The 21,228-nt window shown below is 38.7% G+C and overlaps 1 protein-coding gene across 7 annotated transcripts in view; it reads left to right on the forward strand.

The window, feature by feature from the left end:
* The first annotated feature begins 1,303 nt into the window (after window positions 1-1,303).
* The window catches only part of HEPH (hephaestin), a 67,769-nt gene continuing 47,844 nt past the window's right edge, over window positions 1,304-21,228 (forward strand). For 2 of the 7 annotated variants that reach the window (XM_045191271.3, XM_045191278.3), the window contains exons 1-8: window positions 2,900-3,086; window positions 10,713-10,918; window positions 12,836-13,080; window positions 14,145-14,372; window positions 15,396-15,578; window positions 16,657-16,911; window positions 19,054-19,222; window positions 20,410-20,546. In XM_045191271.3, the coding sequence (XP_045047206.2) occupies window positions 3,057-3,086; window positions 10,713-10,918; window positions 12,836-13,080; window positions 14,145-14,372; window positions 15,396-15,578; window positions 16,657-16,911; window positions 19,054-19,222; window positions 20,410-20,546 (1,453 nt within the window). In that variant the 5' untranslated portion in view covers window positions 2,900-3,056. The other 5 variants (XM_045191274.3, XM_045191273.3, XM_045191272.3 and 2 more) reach the window with 5 other exon arrangements.

The following is a 21,228-nucleotide window of genomic DNA, read 5'->3' on the forward strand; positions in this document are numbered from 1 at the left end:
CCCTGCCCATTTCCTTTCTTTCTCCTACCAGAAGATCTGTACTTTAATCTTCCATTCATAGTGGGTATATGCCGTAAGATTTTGTCTGGGGTAATAGTTCTGCTGCCAAAAATAATTTTGAAAAATGAAAAATCTAAAGCATTTTGTCCATTTTACAGAAGAGGGAGCAAAGTCCCCAAAAGGCAAACTGACTTGTCCAGGATTACTGTGTTTTCTTTAGTAGCATAATTAGAACTTAAAGCCAGGATGCTACCAATATTCCTTTTTTTTCATCATGGATTAATACAATTTATTTTTTAAGAATGAGGAAAAAAGAATTTAGATTTTTTTTATTGAAAATTTAAAAATTATAATTCACTTTAGGGCACTTACTATGTGCTAGTCACCGTGCTAAATAGTTTATATAAATAATTACATTTCATTCCTTATAATAGCCCTATGAAATAGGTACTATTGTTATCCTCATTTTACAGAGGTAAAACTAAGATTTGGAAGGATTGAATAAATTTTCTGAGGTCATAGAATCAGAAAATGGCAGAGTTGGTATTTCAATCTAAAATATCTGATTGTAGTTGCATACTCTTAATAATATTGCCATATTGCAAATGTCTATATTGCAAAACAGTCTATAGTGATTATTTCCAATCTAGAGCTCATAAGTCAAATTTGGCCTGCTGCTTGTTTTTGTAAATTTACTCTTATTGGTACATAGATATGCCTAATATGTTACATTGGTCTATTTTAGTAGTTATGGCTGAGGCTGTAAATAAAATATTTACTAACTGGCACTTTACTGAAATAGTTTACCAACCCCTGGTCTATTGGTATCAACTTAAACTCTTTTTAGGTAATGAAAGTCATCAGAAATATATCCAGGATTTGCAGAAGAGGAAGGCACTGTGTGCCCACTCAGTGAATTACTTAATGAATAATATGAACTCTGAAACCTGCCATAGCTGGCTTCCTGTAGCTTTTACTGTGTTGACTCAAGTGTCTCTGTATGAACTGCTTCTTGTTGTCTTTCATGAGTCAGAGCAGAGACCTTATCCTTTCCCCTCCCTGTCATAAATGCTTTAGAGCCTGGACTTGGATCCCAGCGTAATGGGTTTGGTCCTTTCCTTCCCCTTCTAACTTAAAGGTCCATATCTTTGCCAAGTGGTAGAAGAGGCAGATAACCCCAGTAACTGCTGTATCCTGATCCAACTTCACTCAATCACTGAGCATTTCTGAGAGAGCTGAGGCTGGTGGCTTCTCCATTCTCCCCACTGATGCTTCTACTTGACTTGGCATGGGTTGCAGTTTACGCAGTAGCTCCTAAGTGTCTAGGCACCTTCAACCACCTCCAGGAGTTTATGACAGAGACTTTGCCCCACAAGCTCAGTCTTTGAAAGTCCTCCTCCCTGGACCCTGCCCCAGACACTTTAAATTCAGGAAAGAAAAATGTGTTGAGCCTGCTTAGAGAACAGCATCTGCTCCAAGCCAAGGTCTCCTCATCATAAAGTAAGAATACTAGGTGGTAGAACCACCATTATACTTGTCTCTTTTCTATACCTCGGTCTTGTGGGCTGATGCAGTCCTTTCCAAAGATGCATGCAGTTCAACTTTTTTTCCACTCATTCTTTCCTTATACTTCACATCTTTGAAATCTCTTTCTCTTCCACTCAATATCAAGAATGTGCCTTCTTCATGGAATGCTAGACATGTAAATTTATAGAGCTGGGAAGGTCTGTAGCTAGCTCAGGGCCCTCGTAAGAATAAAATGACTGAGGCCCAGAGAAGAGAAGAGCCAGGGTCAAGCCTATATACCTGATTACTGCTAGAGCAAGCCAGCACTTGAACCTAGGTCACTTGTCTCATGCCAGTGATTTTTTTTCACTACCTTCTCTTTCTAGCAGAAAAATGATGGCCTTTGGTTTTAAACAAACCCAGATTTCAGTTTCACTCAGAAATTTTAGGACCCCTTTTTTCAGTTTACTTTTCAAAAATGTAGTATTTCCAATTCTTCTGGATCTTCTTTATTTTTAAGATGCTGACATATTAATCCAGGTTATCTTCTAGTTGTATCCAGTCTCCTCTATGGAAACTGTTGATAATACAGCCCTCAGATTTCACACTAGGAGCTGCTAGAAATGGCAGAAGCAGAGGTATCATACATTAAAAAAATTATCTAGCAGTTAGTGGTGGACAGCAGGCACTCAATAATGATGAAATCACTTCCCTCATCTTAAAAGGGCTCTCTGTTTCTCCCCTAAGCAACACAGTATGGTAGTGTGGTGGTTAAGAGTCTAGACAGACCCAGTAAAATTCCCTCTTTTACCTGCTAATTGTGTGATGTTGAAGAAGTTACCTTCTCTCTTAGAGCCTGGTTTTCTTCAGTTGTAAAATAAGGAGAATTAGTTTTCATTTCACAGGGTATCAGGACACTTAAATGATAGGATGCATGTAAAGTGGTTAACATAGGGCCTGGCATGTAGAAAGTTGTTTGTTGTATTACCAGTTTTATTTTCCTTTATTACCAAGCAACCATGGCCTCAGGATAACAAGCAGGGCTGGTAACTGCTTCATAGCAAGAAGGGAAAAAATTGGTATGGGGGGGTGCTCTTCCTAAATCTAGTAATACTTATGAAGGACCCCATTTCATAAATGGGGCTATTGGAATCCCTCTGTGAGCTTTGACGGGCCACACTGACAGTGCATTCTCCTCCCCCTCTCAGTAAAGGCCAACTAGCAAGCTGTGATAACAGAAATGCAGCCCACCCCCTTGTAATTCCTCCTGAGATCCTAACCGGGATTTGGAAAACACCCGGATATGGTCAAAGAACCGTCCCGGGTTTTGTACCAAACCAGACCGGAACAAGACATTCCAGTAGATTAGTTTCTGGAAAGGACAGCACCCAGCACTACCCCCTCCTCCATTCACCCTATCCCAGTAACACTCGCCAGATTGGAGCCCTGGACTTAATTTATGAGAAAGGCCCTGTAACCCAGGATACTGACTGAGCAGGGCTGGCAGACTCACGCTGGGGTCTGCAGTTCAGCATCACTAGGCTACTGACATGAATATAGAAGGGTTTTCTCTAGCAAAGGTAAGCTCTTTTCTCTCTTCCCAAACCCTACCTTACCTTCCTTTCTTTGTAAAAAACTTTTATTCATTTGGGTTTAGGGGAGTCCTGGGCCAATGGAGAGAAACTAAGTTGCTAAAAAGTTAAAGGAATCTTGGCTGGGTGCTCAGGGAAGTTAAAGTGAACAATAGGCTTCTTTTGTTCCTGTGTCCAAAATGGCCAGGACCACACTGGCTTGACTGCTTCAGGGACAATCTTGGAGTTGTAGAGAGTAGTTATTTTTTCTCTTGAAATAGTATGCTGATTTTCCATTTCACAGGTTTGTTGACGTGATGGATCTGAGAACTACATAAATGAGAAGTTCAAACACTTAAAAACAACTGCCTTGTTTTATGTTTTGAGATCCAAATTGGCATATAATAAACAAATAAACGATGGGCGAACTAAGTTATCAGCTTAAAATCTAAATTATTTGTCACAGTGTCTAAAGACCAGAAATATTTTAGCAAACATGGATTCAAATTCTGGCTTTGCCAGTAACTGGCTGCTTGACTTTGAGTAAATCCCTTCATCTGGTCTCAGTTTTCTATATGTCACATTAAGAGGTTGAAAAAGATACTTTCTAAAAGTCTTTATGGATATATGAATCTATGATGCATTCAATTTTTTTACTGAACATCTATTGCATTCAAGCTTTTTGCTTGGATCTCAAATATCCATTTTTTCAGCCTGAAAACAATCCTGTGAGATTAATTTCATCCCCATTTTATGGATAAAAAAAGCGAGGCTCAAATAGTTGAAAGTGACTTGTTAAGAGGCCGCATAGCTATTACAGGAAAGAGATAGGATTTGAATTCAGACCTTCTGATTTCAAATTAGTATGCTTTCTATGATACCAAAACTGGAGTGTGTGTAGATAAAGCAGCTTCATTAGTACAAGTGGAAAATATGTAGTGAAATAGTATTTTCGAAGGAATAGTATGGTGATAATATGCTGGACATGATTACCAGCCTGGGGAGTCAAGATTCTTAGGTTCTAGCATCAGGATTTCAGGTAAATCCCTTCCTAAGTCTCAATTTCATCACTTCTGACATTGTAGGGTACAGTGATACTGATTAAAGGATAATATAAATTTTACTTGTAGTATCCAGAACCCTGTGTAGATTTTAACTTTCTAGTTTCCCTCCTAGTAAAGAAAAGCCTATAGCCAAGGGAGGTGAGAAAATCCCCATCTGGAATGTATTTTGAGACACAGGGTGAAGAAAGAGCTGAAAAGCATTAAGAAAGCAGAGGACCAAAATGGATGGAGGCTTTTATTTTGTTGAGATTGGAGACAGGACCCAAAATATAGCTCAGCATTCCTGTGTTCATTTGAGTGAGCCTTTGTTTAGTATGAGCCTGTCCATCTCAGTCTAACACAACTGAGAAAAAGAAATTGGGGGGTGGAGAGAGAGAGAGAGAGAGAGAGAGCGCGAGTGAGCGCGAGTGCGAGTGGGAGCACAGCATTATCACATTAAAGGAGCAACTTGCAAATTAGAGGGAAAACAGTGATGCAAATTGTCACGGATCATGGTAACCAAGCCCAGGTGATGTTGGGATTACAGGAAGGTAGGGTAAAGGTATGGGAGGCCTGATTTGTTGTTGGCTGACTTTCACCCCAGACTGGTCTCAGTGTATATTAACTATACTATGTCTAAGTCCAAGTAGAGCAGAAATTAATTTTCTCTCTCTCTCTCTCTCTCTCTCCCTCTCCCCTCTCTGCCCTCTCTGTTTTTACTTTGTCCCAGGATTCTGGCTCATGTTACCTATTTCATTTGTCATTTTATGTCTCCCTTTCATTTTTTTCCCTCAGTCTGGCCTTTCTGTAAGACTTCTTCCTGTGGGTTCAGGTGAGAGAAAGTACCCTTACCTAAGTGAAAAGTTTACACAGGGCTTTCACATCCTTCATCTCACTTGATCATCTTAGTAAACTAATGAGGAACCAAAACCAGAGATTATCTTCATTTACAAGATGAGGAAACTGAGGTTCAGGAAATTAGGTGACTTACTCAGTGTCATACAACTAATAAACGATGAGTTCAGAACTAGAATCTATTTTTCTAGGGTTTAGAGTCTTTCAATTTTATCATAATTTTAAAGAATATCTAAATGATTTTAAAGAAATTTTATGGGTTTTCTCTTTCTTCTGTTTTTTTTCTTTTAATTCTTATACGAGGATACGTTTTTATTGATTTTAGAGAATTGTACACCTGAAACCTATATAATTAAAAAAATTTTAATCCTCACCCCAGGGTATGTTACTATTGATTTTTTTTCTTTGTGAGAGAGAGAGATTGAGAGAGAGAGAGAGAGAGAGAGAGAGAGAGAGAGAGAGGGAGAGGGAGAGGGAGAGGGAGATGAGAGATGAGAGAGAAACCTTGATCAGTTGCTTCCCAACCAGGGATCGAACCCGCAACCTAGGTATGTTCCCTGACCAGGAATTGAACCCACAACCTTTTGGTGAGTGGGATGATGCTCCAACCAACTGAGCAACCCGACCAGGGCTCTTTTTTTCTGTTTTAATAGTTTATGAAAAAATCAAATAAAAAGATGAAACAATAACAATGACAAATGCAGCTTTGGAAAGAAAAAAAGCCAGTGATTAGAAAGAAAGAAAACTGCTAATATTTATCAGATGCCTTGCTAAGTCTCCAATTCCAGTCCTTTCAAACAAAACTGAAAACAGTACTCAAATTTAAGTTTGTTTCAGTCAAAATTTTTGGTTCTTTTCATTATATCACAAAGAGACTAATCTTAGCCATATACATGTACCTGTATGCTTTGTATGTGCTATTGTAATATAGGAACTTTTGAACATGTATGTGTTGTGGCTATACATAAAATGTTAAAGTTAAAATGTTAATGTTAGAGATCCTGGCAAGTTTTATTTCAAAAGTATTTCCTCACTTATCCTAATAATACCCACTAATACTTTTTGATCACTTGTACACTTGACCACAGATTTGTATCCTATGCACTTACAGATATTAATTCATTTAATCCTCACACTACTTGAGGTGTAACTAAGTATTTTTTTCACAGTTTTTAACTAGACTTTATTTATGGAAACAGTAGAGAATTTGGAGGGCTTTCAGTCTCTAAGGAAGGGGTGAGTTAATGGAACAAGGAGGTATAGCAGAAAGAGAATGAATAGGAACCATTCTTTTGGGGCTCAAATTGTTTTTCAGTGTATTTGAAGGTATGCTTTTCAAGATGTTAGAATGTTAGGAGCATCTTATTTAGTAATAACAAAAATCCCAAGAATGTATAGGGAAGGATCCTAGAACTTTTTAGGTCACAAAGTTCTTGGGAAATCTAAATGAATACCATGGACCCTTTCCCAGAAAATACATGTAGACACATATATATTTTCATAGATGATTTTAGAGGTTCTCAGACAATCTAAGTATTAATTTCATTTCAAAGATAAAACTCAATGGCTATAGAAATGAAGCAATTTATCAAGTCATACAGCTAGGAAAAGTCGAGTCAGGATTAGTTTAGGTAGTCTGATTCCAAAGGCTATACTCTAGATACAAAAAGGGGAAGGCAATCCTTATCTCATAAGACTTTGATAATTAAATGAGAAGGCAGATATGAAAAACATACTGTAAAGTGGAACATGATAAAGTGGAACATGATAGGCAAACACTAGCTAGCACTGTTTTCCCCCAGGTTTTATTATCTAGCTCTTTTGGTCATTAGTCACCTTTCAGTCCTTATTCATTGTATACTGAAGATCTGCACCATTGTGTTCTAGGAATATCTTCAGGGTTACTGTGTGCTTTTCCAATTGTGAAACTCTTATCTGGGACAGTTTTCTCCCTAGGTAAGTGAGTTTGAGCTACAACAGCCTTGCTGGCAAGTTCCTGAAAAAAAAGCTTGACGGAGGTCCATGTTGCATTCAGTCTTCCATTGAACCAAGGACACACTCTCCATATTGAAGGTTCTAGGGTATGGCAGTTTGTTTGACCATATGTGATACTGCAAAGTATGAGAACTAGAAAGTTTCTTTGAGAACTCTATATAAAACATTTTGTAGTTCTACTTTCTTGCATTTCATTATGTTCTCAAACATCTATGACACCAAAAAGGTAAGAACTATACAGTCCAATTGTTGGTGGGAATGCAGACTGGTGAGGCCACTGTGGAAAACAGTATGGAATTTCCTCAGAAAACTAAACATGGAACTGCCCTTTGACCCAGCAATTCTGCTGCTGGGATTATACCCTAAGAACCCTGAAACACCCATCCAAAAGAACCTATGCACCTCAATGTTCATAGCAACATAATTTACAATAGCCAAGTACTGGAAGCAACCTAAGTGCCCATCAGCAAATGAGTGGATCAAAAACTATGGTACATTTACAGAATGGAATTCTACGCAGCAGAGAGAAAGAAGGAGCTTATACCCTTTGCAATGGCATGGATGGAACTGGAGAGCATTATGCTAAGTGAAATAAGCCAGGCAGTGAGGGACAAATACCATATGATCTCACCTTTAACTGGAACATAATCAACAAAAGAAAAAAACAAACAAAATACAACCAGAGACATTGAAGTTAAGAACAATCTAACAATAGCCAGAGGGAAGGGGGGAGGGGACAGTGGGAAGAGGGGTTTCCAAGAACTACTATAAAGGACACATGGACAAAATCAAGGGGGAGGGTGGAGGCGGGGGAGGGAAGTGAGTTTGGATGGGGTGGGGTGGAGGCATGGGGAGAAAATGCAGACAACTGTAATTGAATAACAATAAAAATTTTTTAAAGAAGAACTATACAGTCCAGCTCTATTATTTTATATATGGGAAACTGAGGCTCACTAAGGTACAGTGACTTTTTTGAAGTCACTCTGTATACCAGTGGCAAACTTGAACTAGAACCAACTGGTGGGAAAATATATGTTTGTGTCACTTTATGTCACTTTAGCAGTAGTTGTTCATGGCACACCTATATCATTGTGTCTGGCAATAGATGCATAAAGACTTCTAAAACATGACTTTCACCCTCAAGGAGTTTATAGTCCAATCTGGAAAATAAACACAGTTCATGAGGCAGCTCATAGCTAGAAACGTAACAATAGTACAAAGTTTGACTTAATGAAATTGGGTGGTATAGGGAGTAAGTAGTCCTTTAAGAACACAGTGGTATGAAAAGGCTAGAGGGAACCTTCAGGGGCAGTCAAGATTTAAGTTAGCTCTTAGAGTAGAAATGTAGAATGTAGGATATGGGGGAGACAGTAGCCAGGAGGGAGAAGGACAAAGAAAGACACCAGCAGTTACTGTCTATTTTGTTCTGAGCATTAATTATATTCTGTCCCTTTTGTGTAAGTTTTCAAATTTATTTCTTCAAAACTGATATTGTTATATATATTTTAGAGGTAAGAAAACAGGTTCAGAGTAATTAGGTATTACCCAAGTCTACACAAATGGTCAGTACGAGATCCAGGTTTTGGAAAGAGAAACCCCAAAACATGTTCTCCCCTATATCAAGGGCTTTCTGCCAAATGCAATATGAAGATTGGAGATCAACACTTGTACTAGTGCTTTGTGTAGAGTGACCTGAGGTTTTGCAGGGAAGTCTATGGGTCTGTTTGTTAATCAGGGTCAATATCTAGGCCTTGCCAAGGTAAATATCTGGGGATTTTCTATCCATATGTAAGTCTGTGCGTATCTTTGATGTTTTATTTTTGATTAATTGTCCCTATCTCATATGCTTAGGATGAGGATTTAGTTAAATAATTTATATAAACTATTGAACATGGTGTTTAGTATGTCGTAATCTCTCACTAAATGGTAACTATTATCATTATTATCATTATGAATGATATTGATTAGATATATTTTTGCCTATATATATGAGTATATGTGTGTTTCTAGAAGTGATCAAAACAATATATGATTGCATGTTTCATAGTATGTGGGTTTTTCCCAGATATGGTTATAATTATGGATATATATGTGTTCTTTGTATATACTCATGTGATTGTGCAAGTAGGTTTCCTGGAAGGTAGTATGGCATGGTGATTAAGAACAGAGACACTGGAACCATACTTCCTGGACTCACAGCCCAATTCTACGAGCTTTTAATTATGTGACCTTGGGCAAATTACTTTACATTTCTCTTCTGCAGTTTTTCTTTCTGTAATATGGGGGTTATAATGGCATCTTCTCCCCAGTGTTGTGAGGATTAAATGATTTAATCTACGTAAAACTCTTAAAAAAACTGTCTGGCCAGCTATGCACACATGACAAACGTTGATTTTATTATTATTGTTATTCTGAAGTGACAAAGGTTCTGTGTGACAACGTGGTTCTATATGTGGATGAAAGTGTGTACAGATCTTCTTTTAGGTAAAGATTTCCTGTGCCTATGTGTATGCAAGTATATGTATACATATGTTTATGTTGTGTTGTCTTTGTTTCTAAGTTTGACTGTAGCTGTTTATTGTATGACTGAGTGCTTCATCCCAGTCCCAAGAAGTCTAACCTCTTGGCTGATGTACTAAAATGAGACGCTAGGGAATTAGTTCTGACTCTGACTCAGGATTGGACCCATGAAATGAGTTCGTGCGTAGCAGAGGACCAGCAGAGAACATTTCTTATAAGTTATTATTTCTGTGGCACATTCTTACTTGTTTTGTTTCATGTTTTACTTTTTGCTATTCACATGCAGAAAAGCACACAAATGCTAAGTTTATAGCTCAATATATTTTAACAAACTGAACACACTCATGTTACCAGTATGTAGCTCAAGAAACAGAACATTATCTAAAGCATTTCTCCTCTTCCCTTCCTAGTGACTGATCCCTACTTCAAGGATAAACACTATCTTGGCTTCTAGAAGCATAGATTATTTTTGCCTGATTTTGTTTACATAAATGAAATAATAGAGTATGTATTGTTTTGCATCTGATTTGTTTCTGCAACATTTTGTTCATGAGAGGCCTCTGTATTTTCATGTGTAATTGTAGTTTGTTTACTATCATTGTTATATAAAAGTCTATTGTGTAAATGAAACACAATTTACTCATCCATTCTAGTGTTCATGGACATTTTGGCTGTTTCCATTTTGGGTCTGTTAACATTCTAGAAAATGTCTTTTGGTGAATTCTAATTTTTTTCTCTTTTAATTTAATTAATTAATTTATTTGTATTTTTATTGTTGTTCAGTGATAGTTGTCTGCATTTTCTCCCAGCCTCCACCCTCTCATTTGTTTTTAAACACGTATCTTAGGGGACGTAAGGTGGCAACAATGAAAACAGAGACACAGGGAGAATTAGTGACTTGATTCAGGTACTAAGTGAGTCAGTGACCCAATCAGGCTTCTGGTTCCTGTTTCCTGATTCTTGAGCCAAGGTAAAGGAACTGGATCCAGATTTCTCTTTTGAAGGAAGCAATGCATAATTATCAGTATAAGTGACTGTTTAACTTTGCCCTCAAAAGTCCAGTGTGTACAGATCGTTGAACACTTGTTGAACTGAAAGTAATAAGGTAAGATATAGATTCTGGGGTAATTCATTCTTGTTTTCTCAGTCATTCCATCTGGCTCTTGCCTCTTTAATTTCCAGACACATGCAAAGCCCCTTTGTTCTTTTTCTTGCATACCAGGAGCTATTCATTTGCCTGTTTCCCAGAGTAATGTGGGCCATGGAGCCAGGCCATCTCCTCTGGGCTCTGCTCTTCATACAACCCTTGTGGCTCCAACTGACTGATGGGGCTACTCGAGTCTACTACCTGGGCATTCAGGACGTGCAGTGGAACTATGCTCCCAAGGGACGGAATGTCATCACGAACCAGCCTCTGGAAAGTGACACGTAGGTTTAATCTCTTGTGGAATTAGAGCTAGAGTTGGGGGGCATCCTTGAGGTCATGAGATAGCCTCTTGAAGACCTTTTCCTAAGGTGTGTTAGCAGCCAGTTACTGATCTCTCTGGAGCATACACTTAGGGACATGTTCGCTGAGAATAAGGCTAGTTGACTCAAGAGCCAGAATTCCATGTGGAGTCTGCTTTTCCACACCGAGGTGTCTCAGCATTTTTAAGGTCCTAATGGTAATTTCATATTCCTTTGGTGCTAAGATGATATCCAAAATGTTATTTTAAAAACAGTTCTTTAGCTTTAAAAAAAGAAAGAAACATAAAATATATAGTGTTTGTAAGATGTGTGTGGTGGAACTATACTAATTTCAGATATGTAAAAATGAGTAAAAATAGTCTTAGAATCAAATAAATAACAGTGATAGGTATCACTTGTGTAATACTCTGCTTGTGACAGGCACCATACTAGGCATTTGTATACTTAGTCTTGCCTAATTCTTACAAAAGCTCTAGGAGGTTAGTCTGAATATCTTCTAGTCTTTTCGGTGAGAAAGTTGAGGGTCAGGGTCATCAAATAACTCAAGTCCCACAGCTAATAAATGTAAGAGTTAGGATTTGAACCTGGGTAATGTGGATGCAAAATTGGTACTCCTCTCACCATTTTACCTCTCACAGACCCCACAGGATTAATCTTTTTTGTTGTTGTTGTCTTTTACTTTATTTTTGTCCTAAATTATTTGAAGGAAAAAATCTGGGGGAGATATCAAAGGAATGCTACTTTTTCAAATTAAAGTATAGTTGGCATACAATGTTATACTAGTTGACCTAGAGGGTATTATGCAAAGTGAAATGAGTTAGACAAAGACAAATATTATATGATTTTATTTATATTTTGAATTTTTAAAAATTAAAACATATGAACAAACAAAAGGAAACAAAAAACAAAGTCAGAGAAACAAAGATCAAACTGATGGTGGGATTAACCTTTCTTGATTTTAGAGCCTTGCAGATGTTTCAAAAATATCTCTGTTTAAAAAATGAATGAATGCATTAAAGAATCTTTTCTGATCTTGAATCACTTTGTTTCTCCAAAGCCTCAGTTTTCCAAAGTTCACTGTAACATCTCAGAGCTCTCTAGGAAGAATTAGAGTAAGAAAAACAGCTTTTTTTTTTTTTGACAAATCATTTTTTCTGTCCATCTAGTTTTGAAGTCACAGAGTCTTTGTTTTAAAATTGTCCTTGAGGGATAACTTGTTATCCTCCATCCCCAATATTATGAAGTAATAGTTAACATTTATTAAGCTTTTACTATTTTCAAGGCATTGTCCTAAGCTCTTTATGTATTTAAATTATTTTATCACTAGCAACACCTGTCCAAGTTTGGTATTGTGATTATCTCCATTTCACAGATTGGGAAATTGTGCACAGAGAAGTTACATAAATTGCACAAAGTCCCACAGATTTGGAAGTGATAATATCAGCATTTAATTGAACTATCCTGGCTCCAGACCTTGAGACCTTAACTGTTTTGCTATAAAACTTCCCATGTATAGCAGAGTGATACTAAGTCAGGCAACATGGGTAAGGAGTTGCTCACTTGAAAGAAATGAGTCCTTAGCTGGTTGTTTCCTCATTATTATACATTAAATTGAAGCATGTGAAATTGCCTTTTTTGTAGTCCTGTAGGCTAAAAGTGGTCAAACATCACCAATTTTATATGCTTTTACTTAATATTTCCCATTATGAAACAATTAGACTCTAACTTATAGCTTTCATGTTTTGATCAGTATGTCCCATTTCCTCTTGTTCTGCCCTAAACAAAGATAGACATTTTTTGGTCAACCTCCTCTGGAAAATAACCCTCCTGAGGTTTGAAGATTGTGGCAAAGTTGTGACTTTCTTTCTTTCTTCGCAGAGTAGCTTCCAGTTTCCTAAAGTCTGACAAGAACCGGATAGGGAGCAACTACAAGAAGACCATCTACAAAGAATACAGTGATGGATCATACATGCATGAAATGGCCCGGCCTGCCTGGTTGGGCTTCCTGGGGCCAGTGTTGCAGGCTGAGGTGGGAGATGTCATCCTTATTCACCTGAAGAATTTTGCTACTCGTCCCTATACTATCCACCCCCATGGTGTTTTCTATGAGAAGGACTCAGAAGGTAAATAGATACAAAGGACTCATAGAAGGGCTCATAGATACAGAGAACGTACTGATGGTTGCTGTAGAGGAGGGGGTTGGGTGACTGGATGAAAACTGTTAAGGGATTAAGAAGTACAGATTGGTAGTTACAAAGTAGTCATGAGGATGTAAAGTACAGCATAGGGAATATAGTCAATAATATTGTAATAACTATATATGGTGTCAGGTGGCTACTGGAAATATCAGGGGGGGATCACTTTGTAAGTTATATCAATGTCTAACCACTATGCTGTAAACCTGAAACTAATATAACATTGAATGTCAATTGTGACTGAAAAATGAAAAATAAAAATACAAATCTGCCTTTTATCATAAAGAATTACTTAAATTGCATTGTCATAAAATATTTGTGCTTTGAAAAGAGAAGAGTATGCTCTGAGTATAAGGGAGCATTATTCTAGGGTCAGAGTCTTCCAAAAGGTTTAATTTTTCTTTTTAAGAGGGAGTTCAGTTTACTCATCTGTATCTCTCACTATGCCAGGCCAGTGACCTATAATACAGACACCACAGTGACTGAGGGGAATAGAGAGGGAAATCAGAAAGTCCTGACTTGGCCACCAGTTTTCTCTGTATGACTTCTGGCAAGTTACTTTTCCTCAGTTTCTCTTTCATAAAAGGGAAGTGGACCAACTGATCATTAAGTTGCCTTTACAATGAAATTCTGTGATTGTTTTCCAAAGCCAGTGCTTGCAGAAAGGGAATTCTGTTTTTTCCTGTGCCTCCATGCCACTGGCTTTGCACTAGGTTATTACTAGTAGAAACTTTTGTGGTCGCAGCTCCTTCTCCAATGGCTGCCACCTCTTCACCCACTGTTGATGTGAAGTCTGGGGTTCTTTAGCTAGATATTACCTGAATGTGTGCCCACCTCAGGTTGTGAGGAATAATGTGCTGGACCTTAGAACTTTACCTTTTCCACAAGACTGGACCTAGGTGTCTCATATGTCAGCCTTCTCTTCACTTCTTTATCTGCCAGGGTCCCTCTCACTCACCCTGGGACTGAGCATGTGCAATTTCATTTTCTAGGCTCCCTCTACCCAGATGGCTCCTCTGGTCAGATGAAAGCTGATGACTCTGTTCCCCCAGGAGGCTACCATATATACAATTGGACAATTCCAGAAAGCCATGCACCCACTGATGCTGACCCAGCATGCCTCACCTGGATCTACCATTCTCATGTAGATGCTCCACGAGATATTGCAGCTGGCCTCATTGGACCCCTTATTACCTGTAAAAGAGGTACAGGCTCCAAGGGTGAGCTATGAGATGCAGTTTGGGATATCTATGGGAAGCAGTGATATAGTTGAACTGCCTACATGTTAAACAGAAACCTGAGGAGTGTTAATTTGGAACCATTGTTTATCAGCAGGAATAAACAATGTCAAACTCCATTTACACTATTTTTTTTAATCCTCACCCAAGAACATGCTTATTAATTTTAAAGGGAAGGGAAGGGAGGGAAAGAGAGAGGGAGAAAAACATCGATGTGAGGGAGAAACATCAATTGGTTGCCTCTTGTACATGCCCTAACTGCGACCAAACCTGCAATGTGGGTAAGTGCCCTGACCAGGAATTGAACCTGCGACATTTTGGTTTATGGGGATGATGTTCAACGAACTGAGCCACACTGTTCAGGCCCTTTTTGCTATTCTTTTTCTATTATTACCTTCTTTTCCTAACAGAAAACCCTTTTCTACTTTTAAAACTTTTTTTCTAATCACTTAAAAATTTGAATTAGTAATGATGGGAGTCAGGTCACACAAAAGTAAATTATGTGGTAAAAGTTTAAGTTTGGACAGGATTGAAAGTGTAATCATCAGGATTTGGGGAGGATTGTGGACATGGTTGGGAACAGTCTATGTTTAAGGTATAGTAAGGCCTGAAGAACCGGATGTTAAAGTGTATGGTCAGTTTAAGGCCCTGGTTGGCGAAGTCTCCATCTGCTTTTCTGTTGCTGACAAACTGTTTTAAAAACATTCTTACTGTATTTTTTCCATTGCCATTTAACTCCTTACATCCCTCTCCCCGCAGCAATCACAACCCTGTTGTCCATGTCCATGAGTCCTTTTTCCTTTTTGCCCAATCTTTCCATCCCCTAACCTTCCCCCAATAGCTGTCCTCCTATTCTCCATCTATGACTCTGCCCCAACTTACCTTGTTAGTTCAGTTTGTTCATTAGGCTACCTCTCTTCCTATTTATTTCTTATGAATACCCCTTGCAGTTTACTGTTGCTAAGGATAGGAGGTTCTTAAGGGCACCTTTCTTCTTTGTACTAGGAACCTTGAATGGGAACTCTCCTCCTCGGCGGCAAGATGTGGACAGTTATTTCTTTCTGCTCTTCAGTGTGGTAGATGAGAATCTTAGTTGGCATATTGATGAGAATATTGCCACTTACTGCTTAGACCCTGCCTCAGTGGACAAAGAAGATGAGGCCTTTCAAGAGAGTAATAGGATGCATGGTGAGCTGGGATGCAGTGGCCACATTGTGACAGTAAACACAGATGAGGGGTCTCTAGTGGGCCTAGCATTTGGTGGGTGCTTTCACATATTGGTGCTTTTTAACCCTTATAAAGACCAGGAGTAGCAGGTAATTTTGCCTTGTTTTTACCTATGGGGAAACTGAAGATTATACAGCAGATAAAAGGCACAGCTAAAATCCAATCCTAATCTGTCTGACTGCATACAGTGCTCTTGTCATTAGGTGCCCTGCCTCCACAATGTGGAATAGCCCAGGGTGTTGATTCCATATGCTCAGTCATTTTGGTGAGGGTTATCCACTAATGTAATCAATGAACATTTCTTTCCTCTAAAAAGGATGCAAACTGGAAGAATTACCCACTTTGTGAAGAAAAATGGTTGCCTATGAGGGAATCCGTCATGTTAATTAAATTTAAAACTAAGTAAAGGCACAAAAGCACTGGGGTGTGGGCAGAGAAGCAATTTTTAGGAAAAGAAAGAAGTTACTTTTACTTTTGTTTAATTAAGGGAGTGACTTATTTACCTTTGGTGACAAAGGTGGACTCAAAACCAGACTGTCCCAAGGGGAAGTAAAAACTCAGAGGGAAGATGTAAGGGATGACTTGAACAGCTCAAATTTCTTTTGGATTTTATACCAATTGCTTATAATAACCATGGTAATTAGTCAGCTAATTTGACAATTGTCCTGTGGAACTTTTAGAAGGGAATTGGCCTGGAAGGAAAGAATCACTTACAAAATAAACCACATTCCTTAAAAAGCTTCCTCACATTGCTGGATTAGAATCTTGGCTCCACCAGTTAATAGCTCTGTGGCCTTGGGAGAGAGTAACTTTACCTCTCTAAGCCTTGATTTTCTCACTTTTTGCAAAGGACCATTGATGCCTGCCTGTTTCCTAAGATTGTCCGTGTGATTTAAATGATATAATGGATACTGTCAGCACAGTGTGCTCTTTAAAATCTCATGTAAATGTTACTTATTATTATTGTCAGATAGTAAGGTTTTTCCCATTGGCCTGTCCTTTCCTAGTTCTGATATTTTCTTTGGATTTCCTTTTTCAGCAATCAATGGCTTTGTATTTGGGAACTTACCAGAGCTGAACATGTGTGCACAGAAGCGTGTGGCTTGGCACTTGTTTGGCATGGGCAATGAAGTAGATGTCCACACAGCTTTCTTCCATGGACAGATGCTGACCATCCGGGGCCACCGCACTGATGTGGCTCACATCTTTCCAGCCACCTTTGTGACTGCTGAGATGGTACCCCAGAAACTTGGCACCTGGTTAATTAGCTGTCAAGTGAATAGTCACTTGCGAGGTGAGATCCAACACCTCTGACTCCTTGAGGTATGGGAAGGTGGTGGCAATATGGTCATCAGGAACCTGGGATTCTGGATAGGTCTTTCAGGTGAGACAGAGAGGAAAAAAGGATGAAAAACTAGACTAATATTCTGGGTATCCACATTCTTTCCTGGCTCAGCCATTAACTTGAAGGGTGACCTCAGCCACATCTCTCTGGATTTTATCTTCATCTGTAATGTAAGATGGTATAGGGATTGATGATTAATATGAGGACTTTTAAGCTGATATATATATAATTTGCTCAGAGTCCTAAGGAATTAAGACCTGAAGTTATTTGCAGCTTATTGAACAGGGAGTAAATGAGAGATTAGTTTAAAAAGTATAAGTTTTCTGCAGGAGATAATGAAGTATTGTGGGCAAGTGCCGACACTCTAGCTGGTACACAACAGAAATATGGGTAGAAGATGATTTTCATAGGGAGAATGGTTGAAGTAATGGCACAGTGCATTGAAGAACATCAAAGGAGTGGAGGAACATATGAGGCAATGGAAAGAGCACTAGATAAGTAATTAGATGGTTTCAGTTGTCTCAGCTCTGTGAAAAACTCACTGTAATAACTTTGGGAAAGTCCCTTTCCATTTCTAGGACTCATCTGCCACATTTATAAAATGGGAGATTTGGTCTAAATAGTCTCTAAGATCCCTCATCTGTCACTTTCTAGAATTACTTAATATATGGTAAATTAGATGGATGTCAGGAAACTGATTTGTGAATATGTGAAAATAGATTTGAGTAGGCAAGGAGTTATCGACTGGTAGATCATGAGTCTAGGGTGGTAGGTTTTCCCCAGTAGGGGCCTGTTACCCATGCTCCATCATCCAGGATCTGCCCTCTGTTCCAAAGGTGCTTGGGTGAGTATGAATCCAGACGGAGGTTAGGAATGCAGTACAATAGTAGAACAAGCAGGGGCTTAGATCCAGATAAGCCTGTTTCACCAGTTGCTTAGTTAGCTTTGGTAATTCATACCACTTCTATGAGCCTCTGTTTCCTCAACTAATGATTAGAAAAATGATTCCTACCTCATAAAGTTATAATAAGGTTTTAGAAAGATAACATGATTTGAGTCTTAAAGACCAGGAGAATGTTTAGACCAAACTAGTGGATATGAGAAGAAAATGAGCACTCAAGTTTGCAGTTAAAAGATAGGAGCTTAAGTCTAAACTGCTCCACTGAATAGCTGTGTTATCTTGGGCAAGTTACTTAACCTCTCTGAACCTTAGTTTTTTCAACTGCAAAAGGGGATATTAAAAGTCTGTTTCCAAAAAAGTCTGTTTCACAGGGTGGTTATAAGGATTGAAACAGATAACATGTATAAAGCACCTGACACAGGGCTTGGCCTGTATACGTACTCAATAAAAATCAATATCTTTTCCTCATTTTTTTTTGTATCTCAGATTTCTAATTTACAATTTCAAATCTCTTTGAGATTTTATGAAACTCAAATAAGATAATGATCTGAATGAGCTCTATAAGATGCCAAGCAAATATAAGACAATATCATCATTACTACTATAACTCAATGTAACATTTTTCACATTTTGGAGATACTACTTAGAATGTGCATTTTCAAGACAGTCCTAAACCTGAAGCTTCATCTCCATGTATAGGAGATGTTTCATTATTTGGGGAGATTCCCTCTTTAAAATTACTTATTCCTCTTTTTTTTTTTTTTAATTTGATGCTCCCACAAACCCAGTGTGGCATATCTTATTGTCCCCATTTACAAAACAAGGGTTAAATTTTACATCTAGGAATGACTTGCCTAAGGTCCTACAGACAGTGATAAAGTTTGTACTTGTACACAGGTATTCAGACTTCATGCTCTGTGATATTTGTACAGTGTAAGCCTTTTGCAAAGGAATGAACATCTGGTAAATGCATCAGTGGTGTTTAGCAGGTAGAGGTACTTTAATTTCCACCAGGGCTCCCTTTCTTTCATCCAGGTTCTTAAGGACTGAGAAAAGATGGCTCATTTGGAGGTAGGGGTAAAGAGCCTAGTGGAGGGTGGGAGGCCAAGACTTTAGGAAGAGGAAGGTGGGTTGTCTGGGTCAAAGACCTGCTGGTTGAAATGGGGCCAGCCGTGATGTTCTTTCTCCAGATGGCATGCAAGCACTCTACAAGATCAAGTCTTGCTCCGTGGCCCCCCAAGTGAACCAACTAACAGGAAAAGTCCGGCAGTACTTCATTGAGGCCCATGAGATTCGGTGGGACTACGGCCCAACAGGACACGATGGGAGTACTGGGAAAGATTTGAGGGAGCCAGGCAGGTAAGATGCAGTAGGCTTCCTCTCCCTACTCCTGGTTTCAGCCCTAAACACTATTACTCCCTCTCAGAAACCTCTCACTTTCACTTGGGGGTCACAATCATTGTCTGACTGGAGTTACATGACACAACTGTTAACTAAATTCTTTTGGCCCCCTGGACAGCTTGCTTTTGGGGAGCTACAAAGCTTTTTATAGGGTTATGGCATATCCACAGCAAAAGGTCCTAGCAGTGTTTGACATTGTTCCTGCTATAATCCCAAGCCACATTCAGAAAAGGAGACCTTTTCTTGTGGGACCAGATCAGTTGAAATGCCATTTTTCCAACTCTTCTTTATTTTACCCATTATTTACCTCCTTGCACCTTCCTTTATTTTTCATAGTCTGAAGGATGCATTTAAGCAGGAGTGTAAAAAGGACCCTGAGAAATGTAGAAAGGAGAAGCAACCTATCTTGTGGCCATTCCATAACCATCATTTTGGAGGAATTTATCCAAATTCTCCTGCTTCTCATAGAGCAGGTTAGTTCCCTATTCAGTTGCTAGGTGTTATGTTATACCTGCGCACTGACATATCAGTGATTCTAGGTTTTTCACAGAAGAGGCAGTTGGTAGATGACTATGAGAGTTTGGGGGAATATCCTAAGGCACCCATCATGTTTACTCTTCCGGCAAAAAAGTAATGCGATGAATCTGCAGAGAACATAGGAAAGTAGGCACTTGGGCCTCAGCATGACTTCTAGAATATCTAACCAGGTTTGCTGAGTTAGTGGGTTTTCATTTTGGAATTAAGGATATTCTTAATGAAGGGGAGAAAGAATCTTGAGTACCTGAAGATGATTAAGGATAAATGTAAGTCTATGCAACTCAGAAGGGCAGGACTGGTGTTAATGTCTGGAAATTACAAGCAAGAAGATTTCATCCTACCATAAAAAATAACTATAATCATTAAAAATATCCAACAGTAAGAGGGATTGTTCTCTCTGGAAACGAGTTCCCTAATCTTGGAAAGGCTGAAGCAGAAGCTGTATATTCTTTGTTAGTGGCGTCACCTCCAATAGGTGGAAGCTAAATTAGATGACCTCTGAGGTCTTTCCTAATCATAAATATCCATAACTTGATGAGACCAAGTGTCATGTTAGAGTCATTTGATACACAATCAAATCATGTGACATTTGCCTCCTTATATGGCAGTGGCCCAGATAAATTCTTCCAGAAGTGCTCCAGCCGAATTGGAGGCACTTACTGGAAAGTCCGATATGAAGCCTTCCAAGATGAAACATTCCAGGAAAAGGTACAGCTGGAGGAAGATGAGCATCTTGGAATCCTGGGTGAGGAATCCTTAACTTATGAAATTAATTGACTAGTGCCATGAGTACTGGGGAGGACTTAGAAACTGAAGCCTGGGGCAGCTCAGAGGCACAGTTTAAACCTGCATCTCCCAAAGTGAGTACCAATACATGAGTGTTTTATGCAAAACAGTTATGTTTTTGAAATATATCTGTTACATTTGGGTTATTCAATTTGTTGGTATACAATGGCTCATAGTACTCTCTTATAATCTTTTCTTTCTGTAGGATTGGTAGTAATGTCCCCACTTTCATTTCCGATTTTATTAATTTGAGTATTATCCCTCTTTTCTAAGTCCATCTAGCTAAAGATTTGTCAATTTACCCTGGCTGGTATGGCTCAGTGGATTGAGTGCCAGCCTGCGAACCAAGGGTTGCTGGTTCGATTCCCAGTCAGGGCACATGCCTGGGTTGCAGGCCAGGTCCCCAGCAGGGGGCACGCAAGAAGCAACCACACATTGATGTTTCTCTCCCTCTCTTTCTGTCTCCCTTCTCCTCTCTCTAAAAATAAATGAATAAAACCTTTTAAGAAAAAATTTGTCAGTTTTTGTTGATCTTTTTGAAGAACCAAATTTTGGGTTTACTGATTTTCTTTATTGTTTTCTTATTCTCTATTTCATTTATTATTAATGTATTTTCTTCTTTCTATTAGCTTTGGGTTTAG

The sequence above is a fragment of the Desmodus rotundus genome, chromosome X (assembly GCF_022682495.2).
Source record: "Desmodus rotundus isolate HL8 chromosome X, HLdesRot8A.1, whole genome shotgun sequence".
In the NCBI taxonomy this organism is placed as follows: domain Eukaryota; kingdom Metazoa; phylum Chordata; class Mammalia; order Chiroptera; family Phyllostomidae; genus Desmodus; species Desmodus rotundus.